At 42.4% G+C, this 19,070-nt stretch overlaps 2 protein-coding genes across 2 annotated transcripts in view; one reads left to right on the top strand and one right to left on the bottom strand.

Annotated features, from left to right (window-relative positions):
• Positions 1 to 567: 567 nt before the first annotated feature.
• mmab (metabolism of cobalamin associated B) lies at positions 568 to 4,543 on the bottom strand. Its single transcript, XM_064937779.1, has 9 exons — positions 4,369 to 4,543; positions 3,830 to 3,894; positions 3,651 to 3,744; positions 3,506 to 3,563; positions 3,347 to 3,419; positions 3,140 to 3,237; positions 1,222 to 1,286; positions 1,057 to 1,116; positions 568 to 961 (listed from the first exon to the last, which is right to left on the bottom strand). Exons 1-9 carry the CDS (start codon positions 4,473 to 4,475, stop codon positions 877 to 879), a joined length of 705 nt encoding a protein of 234 aa, XP_064793851.1. The 5' UTR covers positions 4,476 to 4,543; the 3' UTR covers positions 568 to 876.
• A 135-nt stretch (positions 4,544 to 4,678) lies between these two features.
• LOC135514350 (mevalonate kinase-like) overlaps positions 4,679 to 19,070 on the top strand; it is a 32,210-nt gene continuing 17,818 nt past the window's right edge. Inside the window, exons 1-3 of the mRNA XM_064937778.1 lie at positions 4,679 to 5,029; positions 17,843 to 17,990; positions 18,395 to 18,542. Coding sequence (XP_064793850.1) covers positions 4,952 to 5,029; positions 17,843 to 17,990; positions 18,395 to 18,542 — 374 coding nt within the window. The 5' untranslated portion in view covers positions 4,679 to 4,951. The remainder of the gene's footprint in view (positions 5,030 to 17,842; positions 17,991 to 18,394; positions 18,543 to 19,070) is intronic.

Genomic DNA, 19,070 nt, shown 5'->3' with positions numbered 1-19,070 from the left:
TTACCCGCCATACGAGAATCACAATCTGTCTCTTATGACCTGGGCCAGTAGCATTTCCCAGAAAAGCCAGGCCTGGTGCCAGATAGTGACCGTGTGTGAGTTGGAAGACAGAGCCCTATTCACAGTACTGGGCCGGCCCGGGCTGTACTATGCTTGCATCCACCATAGTTGTTGAAACGCTGTTGGAAAGCCCAGTGTGAAATTAGGATATCTGAACCGACAGTACAGTTCTGAGGACCAGTTGTAGTAGGTTTCCAATATGACCTTCAGCACTTTACGTTTGAGGTTTAGAAGATAATGGTAATGTGATGATGAAAGAAGTTTATTTACTGCAGCATCGGATGACAGCATAAGAGTTTGTAGAAATGCTATACAAATATAGGTTTATGATAATTCAAAATGGAGTCTCATCTGTTTTCATTAGAAAAGTGTACTTTCTGATGCCGAGTGATAAAAGCTAGTCATCCAGTTCTCTGAAATACCTGATAAAGAAATTGTATTGAAAGCTTCTTGTGATACAACCTGTGCTTCATATACACAATACAGGATTATAACTTGTGCGCGTCATTACAAAATCAAACCTCATTTTATTATTATCCTGTTCAAAAATGGTTGTTGCAACATTTTAAAAAGTACCGCATGGCAAAAGAAGTGTCCGTACGTTTATATTTTGCCTCTAGCGAAGTCGAATTTGGATTCAAGTGTTTATTTGAAATGTAGGAAAAGTTCCATCACGAGATACAGTATTTAAACTTAGACCCATCGAACGGTCTTTCACATAAAACAATGCCGATGACTTGATTAATTCAACCTAGAAGCAGAACAAAGGTTGTTCCACAAAGGTCCCCGGTTTGATCTTTCACGTGTAGACATGTGTCACTCGGGTCTTTTGTAGATCGTCTCCTCGTTGCCTTCTTTCATGGCTGTGTACCTGGCCACTGTGAACAGGTAGTCGCTCAATCTATGGGAAGACGTGTGGTAAATGTTTATCAACAAGAGTACACCACTTCCTTAAACGCATGATAATACATCTGCACATTTATACAAGGATAATACCTGTTCAAATATTTGGCAACATCAGGATCGGCCTCACCTGACCGCACAATAGGGGAAACACTGGAAAGATAAGACAAGTGTTATGGCTGTTTCTGGGGCTACGTTCAGGATCACAACGTTATACAGTGTTGGGTCTAAACAACCGTATGATTCGTTGGAACTCACCTGCGTTCTGCTCGGCGACACACTGTCCGTGCTATGTGGAGGGCCGCACTGCTCTTTCCTCCAGACTAACCGGACAGAGAAGTTAAGATAAAAACACATCAAACCAATATGCACAGACAATGTATTCACCCAAAAAGGGTCCTTATGAATAACATCAATATATACACAGTGCATTCAGAAAGTTCAGACCCACCGACTTTTTCCAAATTGTTACATTAGTTATATTCTAAAATGAACATTTTCCTCAATCTACACACAATACCCCATAATGATGAAGCAATTTTCTTGCAAATGTGCAAAAGAGAAAAAAAAGCATACCTTATTTACATAAGTATTTGGACCCTTCGCTATGAGACTCAAAATTGAGCTCTGGTGCATCCTGTTTCCATTGATCATCCTTTATGTTTCTTGATTGGAATCCACTTGTGGTAAACCCAATTGATTGAACATGATTTGGAAAGGGACACACGTCTATATAAGGTCCCACAGTTGACAGTGCACGTCAGAGCAGAAACCAAGCCACGAGGTTGATGGAATTGTCCGTAGAGGGCCGAGACAGGATTATGTCGAGCACAGATCTGGGGAAGGGTACCAAAAAAATGTCTGCAGTATTGAAGGTCCCCAAGAACACAGTGGCCTCCATCATTGTTAAATAGAAGAAGTTTGGAACCACAAAGACTCTTCCTTGAGCTGGTTGCCCGGCCAATCTGAACAATCGGGGGAGAAGGGCCTTGGTCAGGGAGGTGACCAAAAACCCTGACCGAGCTCCAGATTTCCTCTGTGGAGATGGGAGAACCTTCCAGAAGGACAACCATCTGCAGCACTCCACCAATCAGGCCTTTATGGTAGAGTGGCCAGACGGAAGCCATTCCTCAGCAAAAGGCACATGACCGCAAGCTTGGAGTTTGCCCAAAGGTACCTAAAGGACTAAGACCATGAGAAACAAGATTCTCTGGTCTGATGAAACCAAGTTTGAAATCTTTGGCCTGAATGCCAAACGTCACGTCTGGAAGAAACCTGGCATCATCCCTACAGTGAAGCATGGTGGTAGCAGCATCAAACTGTGGGGATGTTTTTCAGAGGCAGGGACTGGAAGACTAGTCAGGATCGAGGGAAATATGAATGGAGCAAAGTACAGAGATCCTTGATGAAAACCTTCTCCAGGGCGCTCAGGACCTCAGACTGGGGCGAAGGTTCACCTTGCAACAGGACAACGACACTAAGCACACAGCCAAGACAACTCAGGAGTTGCTTCGGGACAAGTCTTAAATGTTCTTGAGTGGCCGAGCCAGAGCCCGGACTTAAACCCGGTCGAAATATCTCTGGAGGGACCTGAAATAGTTGTGCAGCGACGCTCCCCATCACACCAATCTGCAGCTTAAGAGGATCTGCAGAGAAGAATGGGATGAACTCCCCAAATACCCAGTGTGCGAAGCTTGTAGCGTCACACTGAAGAAGACTTGAGGCTGTAATAGCTGCCAAAGGTGCTTCAACTAAGTACTGACTAAAGGATCTGAATACTTATGTAAATGTGATTTTTAAAAAATGTTTATACATTTGCAAAAATGTCTAAACCTGTTTTTGCTTTGTCATTATGGGGTATTGTGTGTAGATTTGAGAAAATATTTAATCAATTTTAGAATAAGGCTGTAAACTAACAAAATGCGGAAAAAGTCAAGGGGTGTGAATACTTTCCGAATGCACTGTAGTACAAGTCCATACACATGCATTGAGTTGCTTTACACATGGATTCACAAATACAATTACAGTACCTTATCTGCCTCATGCTGTTTTACCTTGAACATATTGTCAGCTCATGTATTTGGAATATGAACCCATAAGCCTCTCACAATTCCACATCACGTTTTAAATAACATTTCCGTTTTCTAAAAGGTTCATCCAGTGTGTGAGTGCTTACAGGTAATATGAAGTTTGTCAGTGGTGGAAGCTTCTCTGTGAACTCATCAATCCAGCCTTCAAGGTCTGCCACTGGTTGGGAACTGAACTTAGTTTTTTCTGTTGGCAGGAGTGCGAGAGAGTATAAGGATAATCAATGAGAAGACCATTGACTCAGGTAAGCTGTGTGGAATGATTCTTCAAAATGATTTACAACAAAGTCATTTACTTATATGAATTTCTCGTGCAGATGACTGAGGTGTGGCAATGTTGGATCCCACATCTTGTAAGACACACTGAATCTGGGGTTAGAAGGGTAAACATTGAGTGCAAGACAACATTCATCATTACTCTCCATAAATGAACGGGAAAAAGTTACAACTCAGACCTTGTCCAGTTGATCTGTGAATGTATGGCCTTTGTCGATACAAAACTCCCTGGCCAAGCTGCAGAAGACAACACAAGACGGTGAATAAATTCAGTAAGGAGGAACAAAGCATAATACCCAATAGAAGGAATGGACATCACATTACCCTATCGCTGATGACAACTCATCCGTTGTTCCCAATGCTTCAAACACATGATCTTCCTTGGGTCTTCTTTCTCCAGTGTAAGTGCTAGAGAAACCTTTGGCGATGACAGGAAGACGATAAACAAAGCGCTCCTTGTTGAAATCACCATATGATGTGCAATAACTTGCTTGCATACTCACCTTTATCACCAGTTTTAGTGTATATTTTGGGGATCCTGCTTTCTCCATCGGTTTTGGAGGCATAACTTTTACAGGAGAAAAATATAATCAAGAGCTTTATGCTAGCTTGGCTATCAGTGCAGGCAAGATCATTTCAGCTGTCTGTCTGTAGGCAATATTATTGGCTAGCATAGTTAGCCGTCATCTACAACAATTTCAGGTGTGTTTCTTATCCCATTCTCTTGCACAACCTGTGTGACTAGTACTAACGTTACATGTGTAGCATAGGAGGCTGATGGGAGGAGCTATAGGAGGACAGGCTCATTGTAATGGCTGTTATAGAATAAATGAAGGGTATCAAAACCTATGCAAACCACATGTTTGACTCCGTTCCATTTATCCAATTCCATCCATTAATGGAACCCGTCCTCCTATAGCTCTTCCCATCAGCCTCCACTGATGTGTAAGCTAACTGTGTGTCAAATAAATATGGCACATAGCTAGCTAGCTACCAAACAAGATAACATATTTGTATAAGAAGCGATGGTCCATACAGCTACCTTCGTTCTGATCCAAATGATGTCTTTGTCCAAGTCACAGCTAAACATTTGCCAGTCCTTGTCAGGATACAACGTAGGTGAGATGGTTTGGTAATCATTGAAGCCATGTTTACATAATATAAAAACGCGCGTTGTGCCTCTTGTTTATCCCTGGTATCCGTATGTGAGTGGGATGGACAGCTTGTCGCACGACCAATGGCACGAGGGACAGAGTAGGATTTTGATTGGCTAGCAAAAGATCTGTACACCTCACCTCTAGCGCTGATTGGACATGAAGCAGACCTATGGCCCGCTGGCTGCATGCGTTGTGTTGACAGTTCACTGTCGCATGATGTTTCCACTATTATTACGGTAGCAAGCTATTTAAGTGGCAACAGCTTCATACTGACGTTTTATCTCTTTTAAAAATACATCGGGATTGTGTATAGACGACCCCTCATCATTCGGAGTGGTTGACGTATCACTAATAATTGCCAGATAACGTTTTCCTGGCGAATTGTCTGGAGGCTAGCCAGCTAGTTACCTTAACAACTAATAATTTACTTAGCGGGCTACGTTTTGGTACATCGAATTTGCTATCAGAATGCATATCAAGGAATGTATCATGTCTGCACCTGGGAAAGCTATCCTCCACGGAGAACACGCTGTCGTGCATGGCAATGTAAGTACAGTAACGTTGGAGCGCAGTATAATCAGTGGACCACCTAGCTAGCGCCTGCCTTATTCCACACTTTGTGTTACAGCCTGAATTCAACATTTTTTCAATATAATTTCTCCCCCATCTACACACAATACTCCATAACGACGAAGTGAAAACATGTTTAGACGTTTTAGCAAATGTATTGAATGAAATAGAGATCTCATTTAAATAAGTATTCACACCCTTGAGTCAATACTTCGTAGAAGCACCTGTACATCATTGAGTCGTCTTGAGTGTGTCTGTATAAGTTTTGCATATCTGGATATGGGGATTTTTCCCCCCCCATTCTTCCTGGCACATTTTCTCAACCTCTTTAGAGTGATGGGGAGTGGTGGTGAACAGCAATCTTCAAGTCTTTCCACATATTTTCAGTGAGATTCAAGTCTGGGCTTTGGCTGGGCCTCTCAAGGATTTTCACATTCTTGTTCTGAAGCCATTCCAGTCTTGCTTGAGGGAATTGTCCTGTTAGACTGGGGCAAATATGTACATTCCAAGGTAGTTTCCAAGGAAGTTTCTCATCAAGGATTTGTCTGTATTTGGTTCCAGACATTGTTCCCTCTAGCCTTACCAGTCTTCCAGTCCCTACCACTGAAAAGCATCCTCATAGCATGATGCTGCCACCACCGTGCTTCACGGTAGGGATGGTGTTAGATGGGTTTTGCCTTCAGGTCAGAGTTCAAATTTATCTCATCAGACCTGAATCTTTTACCTTATGCCTGGTCTTTCACATGCATTTTTGTAAACTCTAGATGTGCTGTCATGCCTTTTTCTCAGGAGTGACTTCTGTCTGGCCATTCTCCCATAAAGCCCAGATTGGTGAAGTGCTATAGAGACTGTTGTCCTTTTATCATGTTCTCCCATCTCAGCCAAGGAACTCTGTAGTTCTCTCAGAGTGGTCGGGTTCTTGGTCACCTCCCTGATCAAGGTCCTTTTTGCCAGGTTGTTTGGTTGGATGCCAGCTCTTGGCAGAGTCTGGGTAGTGTCATTTTTAAAAATATCCCAAAGATGCAGAAATTATTGTATACCCTTTCCCAGATATGCCTCATCACAATTCTAAGTTGGACCCGTTCCGAAATGGACCTGAGGACAACTAGACCTAGTCGGATCCAGACCCGTTCCGATCCGAGTGAGGGAAGCAGCAGAATTGTTTTATTTGTTATTAAAGGGAGAGGATGGAGGGAGAGATGTGATGCTCTAACAGGCAGGGAGGGGCCGTACTGTGAGCGAGTGACACTGGGAGGAGGAAGCGAGAGATGAGACAGCAACCAACCAAGCCGACTCGCGCTATAGTAGGCTAATAGCTGCCATAGCTAGATTATTTATCATCGTATGATTACGTAGTATTGGTCTTGACTGGATCAAACTGTGAGAAGTTAGGTAGGTAGGCTAACTGAGGCTGCAGTGCATGCACTTTCTAATCCTAGTTACAAATAACTCCATTCAGAATATTAACTAGCAGCCTACCTGTTGGCTCTTGGTCATTGTAGCCTGTCATTCTCCTTTAACTTATAATTTTGTCATTTTATTTCCATCTTCCATTGATTAGATATCTCCTTACTTTTGCAACACACAGAGCGAGGCTCTATGACTGTAGCCTATTGCCGCTTTGATGACTCATGGATTGGCCAACAACAAGCTACATGCTCCACTCTTGTAAAAAGCAAGAGCAGCAGCATAAATTATACCATTTCTCTCTTGCTCTCTACTGCAGCAGTCACGTTCAGATCCTTCCGGACAAGTCAGTCAAAATTACACATACCTTAGACCCGTGACGATCATATCAAATCCAACTCAAACCTGTGACATTATTTAGAATTCTGGATCCGGATCCTCTCGGGTCCAGGATTGGGTCTCGGGTATTCGCATACAGGTGGATTTGTGAAGAGCTCTACTCTACTCTACTGTGGGCGGAGTGTACCTCCCGACTACATCGAGTCGCTGTCAGTCGATATGGGGAAACTGTCGGTGGTTGTATTTGATTAACGGTTTATTAAAAAAATATAGATTTCAGCAAACAAAGCTGCACAGCTACAGAGGACAAACATAGGTAGAATGAATATTTTTAGAAGTATCGACTGACAATGACTCAACGTAGTCAGACAAGTGTGTGGACTGTATCTCTATCACTCAACTCCATTGATGTGTTGTAACTGGCTAGCTTAGAAACCCTCAGCTAGCCAGTGAAGTAGAATTATTTGCTAGAATCAACAAACACAATTTGAGCCTAATGGTGTTTTCACACTTGGTCCCTTTGACAGTTTTTGTGAAATGTGCTGTTTGCTTACAAACAGTGCTGTTTACTTACATTTTTGTGAAGTGTGAACACTCCAAAGGGACTCAGACCCCCCCAAAAGAACCCCCGAAGCGAACCGAATGGAGGCCATCAAGAGATGGTCTGAGTTCGGTTCCCTTTAATTCCTTAGTCCGGTTCCCTTTAAGGCAGCGTGAACGCAAAGCTCCCCAGGGTCTCTTGTCATTATTTCCGCACCACACACTAGACTACTGCAACACTGTTTCCCCTGCCATAAACCCTTACATTGGTGACACAAAAGACAGAAGATGGTGATGTGCAGTTTCGCAGGAAAAAATGTGTAGCCTTTTCTTCCTATAAATTGAATATCGGTCATCGGTGGAATTATCAGCCAATACCGATATAGCGCTAAAAGGCCAATATCAGCCGATAATATTGATGAACCTATACATTGGTCGGGCTCTATGTAAAAAGACCCATGATCACCAACATGAGGTTTCTAGGAGCATGTCAAAGTGAGTGTCAAATAAAAGCAAAGAGTTATTTAAAAAAGGCATTCCTGTCAAACAGTTGGACAAGGATTCTTAGAAAACATCTACCAGAAAAAGTCTTAAAGGTATTTGAAATACATAAACATAAGAACTAATATCAACACTTATTTAGTTTAGGATATTTGTTTCTGACACCGCCTAGTATATTGGTCCTGGATGGCAGTTAGCATAACAGGTGGTGGTGCAACCGGTCAGAATGCTCTTGATACTGCAGCTGTAGAACTTTTTGAGGATCTGGGGACCCATGCCAAATCTTTTCAGCCTCCTGAGGGTGATGTGGACACCAAGGAACTTGAAACTCTCAACCCGCTCCACTACAGCCCCGTCGATGTTAATGGGGGCCTGTTTAGCCCTCCTTTTCCTGTAGTCCACGAACAGCTCCTTTGTCTTGCTCACATTGAGGGAGAGGTTGTTGTCCTGGCTCCACAATGCCAGGTTTCTGACCTCCTACCTATAGGCTGTCTCATGGTTGTCGGTGATCAGGCCTACCATTGTTGTCATCAGCAAACTTAAGGATGGTGTTGGAGTTGTGTTTGGCCCTGAAGTTGTGGGTGAACAGGGAGTACAGGAGGGGACTAAGCATGCACCCCTGAGGGGCCCCGGTGTTGAGGATCAGCGTGGCAGACGTGTTGTTGCCTACCCTTACCACCTGGGGGCAGCCCGTCAGGAAGTCCGGGATCCAGTTGCAGAGAGAGGTGTTTAGTCCCAGGATCCTTAGCTTAGTGAGGAGCTTTGTGGGCACTATGGTGTTGAACACTGAGTAGTAGTTAATGAACAGCATTCTCACATAGGTGTTCCTTTTGTCCAGGTGGGAAAGGTCAGTGTTGAGTGCGATTGAGATTGCGTCATCTGTGGATCTGTTGGAAATTGGAGTGTGTCTCAGGTTTCCGGGATGATGGTGTTGATGTGAGCCATGGCTAGCCCAGTGCTACGGGGCAGTAGTAATTTAGGCAGGTTACCTTTGCATTCTTTGGCACAGGGACTATGGTGGTCTGCTTGCAACATGTAGTTATTAGACTCGGTCAGGGAGAGGTTGAAAATGTCAGTGAAGACACTTGCCAGTTGGTCCGCGCATGCACTGAGTACACGCCCTGGTAATCCGTCTGGCCCCACGGCATTGTGAATGTTGACTTGTTTAAAGGTCTTGCTCACATCGGCTACGGAGAGCGTGATCACACAGTCGTAGGGGTGGTATACAGAAGATAGTATTTTACCAAAGAGAGTAAATGTCAAGAAAAGCTCAAATAAGCAGAGAAATTACAGTCCATCATTACTTTGACTGACCTTCATGTCTTAATCAGGAAAATGTCAAGAACTTTAAGAGTTTCTTCAAGTGCATTTGCAAAAACCATCAAGCGCTATGATGAAACTGGCTCTCATGAGGACCGCCACAGGAAAGGAAGACCCAGAGTTACCTCTGCTGCAGAGGATACATTCAATAGAGTTAACTGTATGCCAGATTGCAGTCCAAATAAATGCTTTACAGAATTCAAGTAACAAGCACATCAACTGTTCAGAGGAGACTGCCTGAATCAGGCCTTCATGGTCTAATTGCTGCAAAGAAACCACTACTAAAGGACACCAATAAGAAGAAGAGACTTGCTTTGGCCAAGAAACACGAGCAATGGAGGATCAGACTGGTGGAAATTTGACATTTGTAACCGCTGTGTCTTTGTGAGATGCAGAGTAGGTGAACGGATGATCTCCGCATGTGTATTTCCCACAAAAGCATGGAGGAGGTGGTGTGGGGGTGCTTTGGTGGTGACACGGTCAGTGATTTATTTCGAATTCAAGGCACACTTAACCAGCATGGCTACCACAGCATTCTGCTGTGATACACCCATCCCATCTGGTTTGCGCTTAGTGAGACTATCATTTGTTTTTCAACAGGACAATGATCCAAACACACCTCCAGGCTGTGTAAGGGCTATTTGACCAAGAAGGAGAGTGATCCAGTGCTGCATCAGATGACCTGGCCTCCACAATACCCCGCCCTCAACCCAATGGAGATGGTTTGGGATGAGTCAGACTGCAGTGTGAAGGACTAGTACGATTCTGACAGGATTAGTTTTTTTCCAAACTGCCCCCGTAATTATTTTTTTTCAATACATTTTTTTAGTTATGATGGAAGTGTCGCGATAATATTTGAATTGAGGAAGTGTGATCATAATCATATTTTGGCGTTCCGCATTAAAATACGTTCTAAAAGACATCCTAAATCCCCCCCAGCCTTCAGATGTGAGCTAAACAGCGCACTTGCACTTGATATGCGTTGTTAGGCTATGAATGAGAAACTGAACTTGTCATTTCCAATTGTTTAGCTCAGTTTTATAATGCTTTGCGATCTATTATCAGCAAGGGTTGCATTAAATAGGCACAATATTTTTTATTATTCATTTGACATTTTAATTTCATTCGTACAAAACGTATAAGCAAAGACATTCACTGTGACAGTTGATACATGTAGGCCCTTCATACAGTGCATTCGGAAAGTATATTGACTCCATTTTTGTTATGTTACAGCCTTATTCTAAAATTGATATATATAATACCCCATAATGACAAAGCGAAAACAGGTTTAGACATTTTTGCAAAAAAAAAAAAAAAAAAAAAAAAAAATGAAATGCCTTATTTACATAAGTATTCAGACCCTTTGCTATGAGACTCGAAATTGAGTTCAGTTGCATCCGGTTTCCATTGATCATCCTTAACTTTTCTACAACTTGATTGGAGTCCACCTGTGGTAAATTCAAATGATTGGACATGATTTGGAAAGGCACACACCTGTCTATATAAGGTCGCACAGTTGACAGTGCATGTCAAAGCAGAAACAAAGCCATGAGGTCGAAGGAATTGTCCGTAGAGCTCCGAGACAGAATTGTCGTGGCACAGATCTGGGGAAGGGTACCAACAAAAATGATCCCGCATTGAAAAACACTGTATATATTTTGAATGAAGCTGCAATAGGCTATTCAATTGTATTATTTTCGTTTAGTAGTGTATTATCCGCAGTAAACAAAAACTGTACCTCAGACTACACTGTTTCTTAACATTTGTCAAAAACCCATCATGCATATGTAACAGTATAGCTTCTGTCACTCTCCTTGCCCCTACGTGGGCTCGAACCTCTGCACACATCAACAACTGACACGCCGCGGCCCTTGCAGAGCAAGGGGAACAACTACTTTAAGGTCTCAGAGCGAGTAACGTCACCAATTGAAACGCTATTTGCGCACACCACCGCTAACTAGCTAGCCATTTCACGTCGGTTACACTTAGTCACACTGTTACTACTGCCTACACCTTAGCTAGCTAGCTTAGATTTCTACTGCATCAATGGATTCGCAGGAAATAGTCATGTTGTGCTGGGAGCTGTTTCAGACGATCAGGGCTGCCAAATTATTGCCGACTACATTTTGACACCTGAGCCAGAGAGTGTCCATCAGCAACTCCAGACAGCACAGACACCGAGTCAGACGAGCTCACCGACGTTGAGGCCCCTTGAGGCAACCGAGGAAGACCACCCGTTAATGTTGGCTCTTTCAATTACGGTGCTTCAGTCGGTTGAGGGGTAATATGTCAGTGATTCTGGACAAGAAATTGAAAAGGTTCGAGTTCAGGTGCACTTGCAAGTCCAATGAAGGGAGGCCCTGCTATTTGCTTTTTACCCCCAAGGAGATGGTCGAGACGTGACCAGTTTTAATGAACTCACCAATGGTAAGTGCTTGCCATTCAACTATTAGTCAAGTTTAGTTTGCTGTGTGTGTGTGTGTGATGAGACAACTAGACTGACTAGCTAGCTAGCGTATTAAAGCCGAGAGCGAGACCTTAAAATATTTGCAGTAACTTATTCGACCTGTGCGTGTGTGGTGGGTGCTTATATTTGTCCTAAAGACAGGTTACATAAATGCATGAAATGGCCATCAATAACGTTATCAAATACCTTCATATCAATACTAGTAAAAGTGTGTACTGTTTGTGTGTTCACGTATGCATTTGAATGAGTGCAGGTTATGTGTAATTTATGTATTGGCCAAAATAGATGACAATGACTGAATGTGAACAATATATAATTCTTTATCTTACTTTTCCAGATAAAAAACTAGTAGCTTTTTCCTCTGCAAGAAAACGTTCAGCTCTAAAAGGAGCAAACAAACACAAAGGAAACATCAAGAGGACATATTTCATTGATGGCAAGCAAATCTGAAGAGAAACATTCAAGTTCCTACACTTAAGTTTTCTTTAGAGTAATACAACTTGGATGTTTTCTGTTATTATTGGAGCTGCAACAGTGGTAATGAGGTACTTCAGGAAGAATGAGTAGTAGGCTGTATCATGAATAGAAATAAGAGCTCAGAATACATTGTTCCTTTCAGCACATATTAAAGGCTTGTTTTAAGTCATTTATTTTCTGGTTTCTACAAATAAGCTGACAGCATTGATAAAGTTCTACAAGGAACACGGTGTGGTTCCAAGGAAGAAGTAGTGTGGTGGTCGTCTCGCCAGCAAACAGGTGCTGTACTACGAGGACATTCAGCGAATCGTCCACTATGTCAACAACTTCGCCAATGCCCACGCGATGCCGCTCCCAGGATGGAACCCTGGATTTAAAAAGGGCAGACATCCGGGCGCTACCGACAATTTCAGACCAAGTCCTCTGTGTGGCACGAGTACAAAATATTGATGCATGAACTTGGTGTCTTCCTGAATCTTGATACTTAGAATTGTATCAAACGTTCGTCAGCTCAAGCCAGCGGACCAGCGACAAAGACTCCCACACAAATTGGATCCAAAAAAAGACGATCAGTCCTCACTCTCTGGGGACGCGTGTGGACATATTTTCTTTAACATTTCTCATTTTAGTTGCTGCTTCGAGAGCCCAGAGCTTACTCTGACCCTTTTTAGCTCTCATCTCCTCCATCCTCTTCCCTGTTTTAGCTCTTTTCAGATGTAGTTTACTCTGTGGTCGGGGACGTGTCAGACTGAAACAATTTGTTTGAGTATAGCCTATGCACATTCTGCGACATGTATTTTATAAAGAGATGTTATTTAACGCGCTAATTATTTATCCTACCAAGCCTTCTCCCCGAATGTAATCTGACATGGAAAAAGTAAGGGTCACAACCATGATATGTGCGAGGACTACATGGGATGTGCATGCATTTGTCTGCACATGCATGTGCACATGCGCCACGAACGCGTGCACACCACACGTAGTCCTCACACATGTTTTGAACATGTGCAGAATGAGTTTCTCTGTCACACATACTGTATGTGCGTGTACGTGTGTGAAAATAAGTGAATGTAGCCAATGTGTATCCCGTTGCTTGTATGTGTACAAACGTATACATGTGATCGTGTATGCATATTTGTGCACGACAATGATGCAGACGGACACTATGTCTGTATAGTAAGAGCAAGATGTCATTTTGTGTGTGTAAGAAGAACACGGACACGTCATGTAATGGATTTCATGGTTTGGTGATGTTCCGCATGTAAATGGCACTAATGGAGGCTGCATAGGGAAGGACGGATCAAAATAATGGATGGAACAGAGTGAATGGAATGGCTTTAAACGCACAGAAACCATGTGTTTGATATGATTCCGCTCCAGCCATTATCTCGAGCCCATCCTCCCAAATGAAGGTGCCACCAACCTTCTGTGAATGGCACGTAACTCGCTTGATATTTGGAGTAGAGAGAGCTCATGTTGGTCTCATAAGGAAGCTAACATTCTCCTCTTTCCGGCACTGTATCCAACTCCATGTGATTTGGGGTCAATGTGACTGATTATGATACAGAAAGTCGCTTTACCCAAAGTTGATTCCCACAAAAACTTTATTAATTCACTTAAAATTGGTCCCTCCCAAAGATGATCTATTGCCTCAGCGAACAGAATGTGTGAATGGGGCTCTGATGGGCAGCCTCCCTGTTCTCTCTTGAACTATGCCATTACTGGTTAAAGAGACAGCTCACACATTTATAAATTAAGCTCATTTATATTTAAATGTTGTTGATCAGTCCAATGAAACGGGTTGCAAGTTGACTCATCTGTAGCCCCATGAAATCAGCCGAAACACGCTCCGTAACTTAATACATGCACACACTCCTGTTTGAATAGGCCTAGGCTACATCTTGATTTACCCAGTTTATCAATAAAGATTTACCATTCAAATTCACTGAACAGAAATATGAACACAAAGCTTATTTCTCTCATTGTTTGCACAAATGTGTTTACATCCCTGTTAGTGAGCATTTCTCATTTGCCAAGATAATCTATCCACCTGACAGGTGTGGCATATCAAGAAGCTGATTAAACAGCATGATCAATACAAAGGGGCACCTTGTGCTGGGGACAATAAAAGGCCACTTTAAAATGTGCAGTTTTTTCACACAACATAATGCCACAGATGTCTCAAGTTTTGAGGAAGCATGTAATTGGCCTGCTGACTGTAGGAATGTCCACTAGAGCTGTTGCCAGAGAATTTAATGTTCTTTTCTCTACCATAAGCCGTCTCCGTCATTTTAGAGAATTTGGCAGTACGTCCAACCAGTCTCATAACCGTAGAGCGTCTCGTGGGCGAGTGGTTTGCTGATGTCAACGTTGTGAACAGTGTCCCATGGTGGCGGTGGGGTTATAAAGTATGGCCAGGCATAAGCATTTTATTGATGGCAATTTGAATGCAAAAATACTGTAACGAGATCCTGAGGCCCATTGTAAGCCCCATTTTTTTTTTTAAGGTATCTGTGTCTAAAAGATGCATATCTGTATTCCCAGTCATGTGAAATCAATAGATTAGGACCTAATGAATTTATTTCAATTGACTGATTTCCTTATATGAACTAACTCTGTAAAATCAATTAAAATGTTGCATTTATATTTTTGTTCATAATAAATGGATACTATTATGTTATGTAGTTAGATTGATTTTATGATTGATTCACTAATGCATTCATGGCTGCCTCTGAAAAATGTTGACGTAAAAAAAGTGTAATTTAATGATATTGAACTCAAAAGAAGCTCAACAATTGAACAGAGCATTAGCTGAGTTTGTCTGGATCTTTCTTGTGACTTTGGTTTCTTTTTTATTGTTTTTTAGTATCGTGACACTAAACCTTAACCTGGTTTCTAAGTCAAAATTCTGGTATCGTGACAGTAAAGAAAAGTAGAGTTCAGTACAGTGCACAATAGATTTATAACTAAACCAAGATAGACCAGTACCTGTCCAGTGGGAACATTTCCAGTGGGAACAAATGATTCCTAGTGGGCAGAGCCAAGCATGCGCTAGCGTGATCCTATTGGCGCGTTTTAGCAGACATCTGCATATTTCCGTTAGGGAACGCCTACTCCGAAGTGCACGTGTGCAATATCTCAATTCACCTTTGCACTCGTTCTACACAGCACGATTTAAAAAAAAAAACGAAAGTCTACAGAACTTAGTCCAAACTGTTCAGAACATATTCTAGTTTTGTGAACAGAGAACTGTATTGAGAGCAAATGTTAGATCAATGAGAAAATGTAGGCCAAAATCCATCTCGTTCCATCTTCTCCCCCTGCCTGTCAGTGGAAATGTCAAGCTGATGCTTCACATTTATACACTACCTGTCAAAAGTTTTAGAACACCTAGTCATTCAAGGGTTTTTCTTTATTTTACTATTTTCTACATGTTCTACATTGTAGAATAATAGACATCAAAACTATGAAATAACACATGGAATCATGTAGTAACAAGTGTTATACAAATTAAAATAGCCACCATTTGCCTTGATGACAGCTTTGCACACTTGGCATTCTCTCAACCAGCTCCATGGGGTTGTCAAATGGAATGCATTTCAATTAACAGGTGTGGCTTAAATTAATGTGTGGAATTTCTTTCCTTAATGCGTTTGAGCCAATCAGTTGTGTTGTGACAAGGTAGGGGTGGTATACAGAAGATGGATAGATACTTGGTAAAAGACCAAGTCCATATTATGGCAAGAACAGCTCAAATAAGCAAAGAGAAACGACAGTCCATCATTAATTTAAGACGTGTTATTTCATAGTGTTGTTGTCTGCACTATTATGTAGAAAATATTGAAAAACTCAATGACTAGGTGTTCTAAAACTTTTGACAGGGTAGTGTACATCCAGTGAAATATCTGTCTCGTTGTTTAATCTGTGGTTGGGATGTGACAAGTGTACCATTTTGTTCAAGTTTAAACCATAAGAAAAATCCTAAAATGACGTGATTCAGATATGATCCTGCGTTTTGACCGCTAGTTGGCAATGCAGTTTAATCTACTGAAGTCCTGGATACCTACCAGACTGCACTCTTACTGCTGTCCCCCACACACTCGGCAACAATGGTAATTAATGCCGTTTTAGGTTTCCTGCTGGGTGCCTCTCCTCAATGTTCTCAGATGTCAGTACATGGGCTGTGTGATGGCTCGTTTCAGTGATGCATGACAGCGTGTTCATAGATGTCCAACAATCTGCTGTTAACGCCACGCATGGTGTTTGAGAGCGCGCGCTGTCACGTTTTTTTTTTCCGGCATCTTCCGTCTGGTTATAGATATGCCATTTGGACATTGAAGCCGTCATCCTCTACCATTGACAGTGTCTGCCTATAAATTGCAATACTTTCTGTAATCGGTGCTGTGATTTCTCTCACTACGTCTCTTATCGCACTGCTGCCAGCAACGGGTTGGGTCTCATGTTCCCTCCCTTTCAGCGTTGCACCTGTACTGCCACTGGAGCTCAGTTTCACCTCGCAAGGTTAGCAGATTTCACCACCTTCTCATTTAATTTCTCAAAGTATTCCCATACAGGATTTTGCTGCTGCCGCTTCACTGTCTCACTCTGTCATTTTTCCAACTGTTAATGACGAGCGGAGCGCGTTATATCCGTGGCAAATAATTTGAAAGATACGGATTTCCTCCTAACGTTAAAGCATTGCTGCATTAGGTATTTGTTTAATTCGTCCCCCCCCCCCCTATATGATGGTGATCGGGACCTGTTAGTGATAAGTTAACTGCACTAATTTTGTGAAAAACTAAAACGATTGGTTAGGGAGCTTTTCTAAAAGTTAACGATCCCAATTGAATTTATACGTCACACCCCTAATACACAGTAGAGCCCACTAGAGTTGAGTACACTACACTATAATGAATTATACTGTACTCAACTGAGCTCTTCTGTGCTGTCCAAACTTGTGGAACATATAGACGTCTATGATTGGTTCAGATTTGGTCCGGACCAACCAAATTTGGTCTTGTTTGGTGGCAGAGCTCATTAAAATAATAGCCTGTGTGTAGGATAATACCCAAATATGCAAAATAAGGATATTGCATATTTCTGCCTTTGTGTACCTGTTGAGGATACGTCACCATGAAGAGAATGACATTCATAACCATAATTATGCATTTTTGTGCAGGACAGAACAGAAACCCATGATGTAATTCTTTACCGTGATGCTGTTCCCTGGTGTAAATCCAGTTCAATAACCAAAATAGTTTTTGTTCGAAGTCAAGGTCTCATCATAGCTGACACCTCATTATTTTCTGCAGACATATTTGATTCTTAATTCAGAGCAGATATTTAAGAGTTTTTGTAAAAGGGTCACAAAAAAACAGTGGCAGATCTCCACAGTTTTAATAGTACGTGTGCTTTGGAAACATTTTCTGTGTAAATTGTTGAAAGTATTCATTGTGCGTAGAGTTTGTATGGTTTGTTCAACTTTGAAAACATTTTTTTTTTTGGCATAGGTAACATTTTAAGTGAACAACCTGAGTCTCAGTGCAACTCCTTTACCATGGAATTGCCCCCAGGCTAATACAACATCTTTATACACTCATGTATTCATGAAAGTTGTTCACCCAGTACAGACAGTCTATTCTGTGTTTGCACTGAAAGAAGATTGGTTGTTGACATGAAATTGATTTGACTATAACCACAACAACAATTCAGAGGTCTGTTTTCTCAACCCCTGCTAGGTGGCTCTGGCTGTGAGTTTGAACCTGCGCACATACCTACGGTTGCAAGCCACATCCACCAGTAAAGTCTCCATCAATCTCCCCAACATCAACACTTTCCTCAGCTGGGATGTGACCAAGTTGAAGCAGCTGCTTCCTGACTCTGGAGGTGAGAGGTGCTTTCTGGCTGGAGGATTGAAATGTACTGTAGTGGATTTGAAGGGGTGGCCTGAGTGGGATTGGAACCCTGGTCCCTGTGACTCAGTCCAACACCTTAGCCATTACACCAAGAGGCTTACACCTCCTGACAAGGTAGGTGTTGTACTAAGTTTGCTACACTACCCCCTTGGAAAGTCATATCCTTGTGTCTGTGCTCTGGGACATAATGGCCTCCTAGCAGCTCCATTCCACTTCTGACACCAATGCAGCGAATTTGGGAGAGAGCCTGAACTGGACTTGAACCCCAAAACTATTGGTCAAGCTGTAAAACAACAGCTCAAAATATAATTGTTGGTTTTCTTTTGTTTTATTCTTCTATGGTAATGTTGTCCATTTTTGTAATTCTGCTTACAGCTGAACTGGGGAATGTGAATGAGCTTGATGCAGAGCTTGTCAGGAGGCTGCGAGACTTGGTTGGTGTATCAAATGGAACCTTGGATACTCGCAGCATGGCCATCTTAGCCTTCCTCTACATCTACCTCTCTGTCTTTGCTGGGTCAGGGTAAGAATTGAAATTGATAGAGCTAATTTATATAGGAGCGTTAACATAGGATAATTCTAATCTTGACACCCAAGAACCAAACCTCTAATGAACAATACAGACCCCATGCTAGTGAGGAAGACTTAGGCAGCTGGGAGGATGCTAAAGAGTAGGCCTAATCGGGGCTGACGCGGGCAGCGCTAGGCTAGCGTGTTTGAGAGAGGAGTGGACGGGCTCTGACAGGACGGACAGCCACTAATTAGAGGCTGGCACTGGGCCCCCGCTGCAGCCTTAACAAGTCTGGATGTGTTTGTCCCTGGGGAGAAGAGCTCCACAATTAGTTTAGAGCACCCGCGTTTCCTGTCTGCCCAAAAGGAGTCTGACTGTCATGGACATTGACAGCGGAGCAAGTCTACTCAGCTCACACCCATGCACATATGCACACCACACTAGTCATTCCCGAGGCAAAGTACTGCTGTGCCTCGGTCCTTTGGCCTGTTTGATTAAGATCCCAGGAAGTGTGCTTTCTGGATATTTTTGCTGTATGAG

The sequence above is a fragment of the Oncorhynchus masou genome, chromosome 25, assembly GCF_036934945.1.
Source record: "Oncorhynchus masou masou isolate Uvic2021 chromosome 25, UVic_Omas_1.1, whole genome shotgun sequence".
Lineage (NCBI taxonomy): Eukaryota > Metazoa > Chordata > Actinopteri > Salmoniformes > Salmonidae > Oncorhynchus > Oncorhynchus masou.
This window is presented reverse-complemented; position numbering and strand designations above follow the sequence as displayed.

What these genes read in the sequence shown, in the direction of transcription:
- mmab (XM_064937779.1), bottom strand. Translation starts at nt 4,475, where the DNA reads ATGGCTTCAATGATTACCAAACCATCTCACCTACGTTGTATCCTGACA. An exon ending in TCATTTGGATCAGAACGAAG is followed by an intron (nt 3,895 to 4,368) that starts GTAGCTGTATGG and finishes CTCCTGTAAAAG; the next exon opens with TTATGCCTCCAAAACCGATG. An exon ending in TCACAGATCAACTGGACAAG is followed by an intron (nt 3,420 to 3,505) that starts GTCTGAGTTGTA and finishes TTCTAACCCCAG; the next exon opens with ATTCAGTGTGTCTTACAAGA.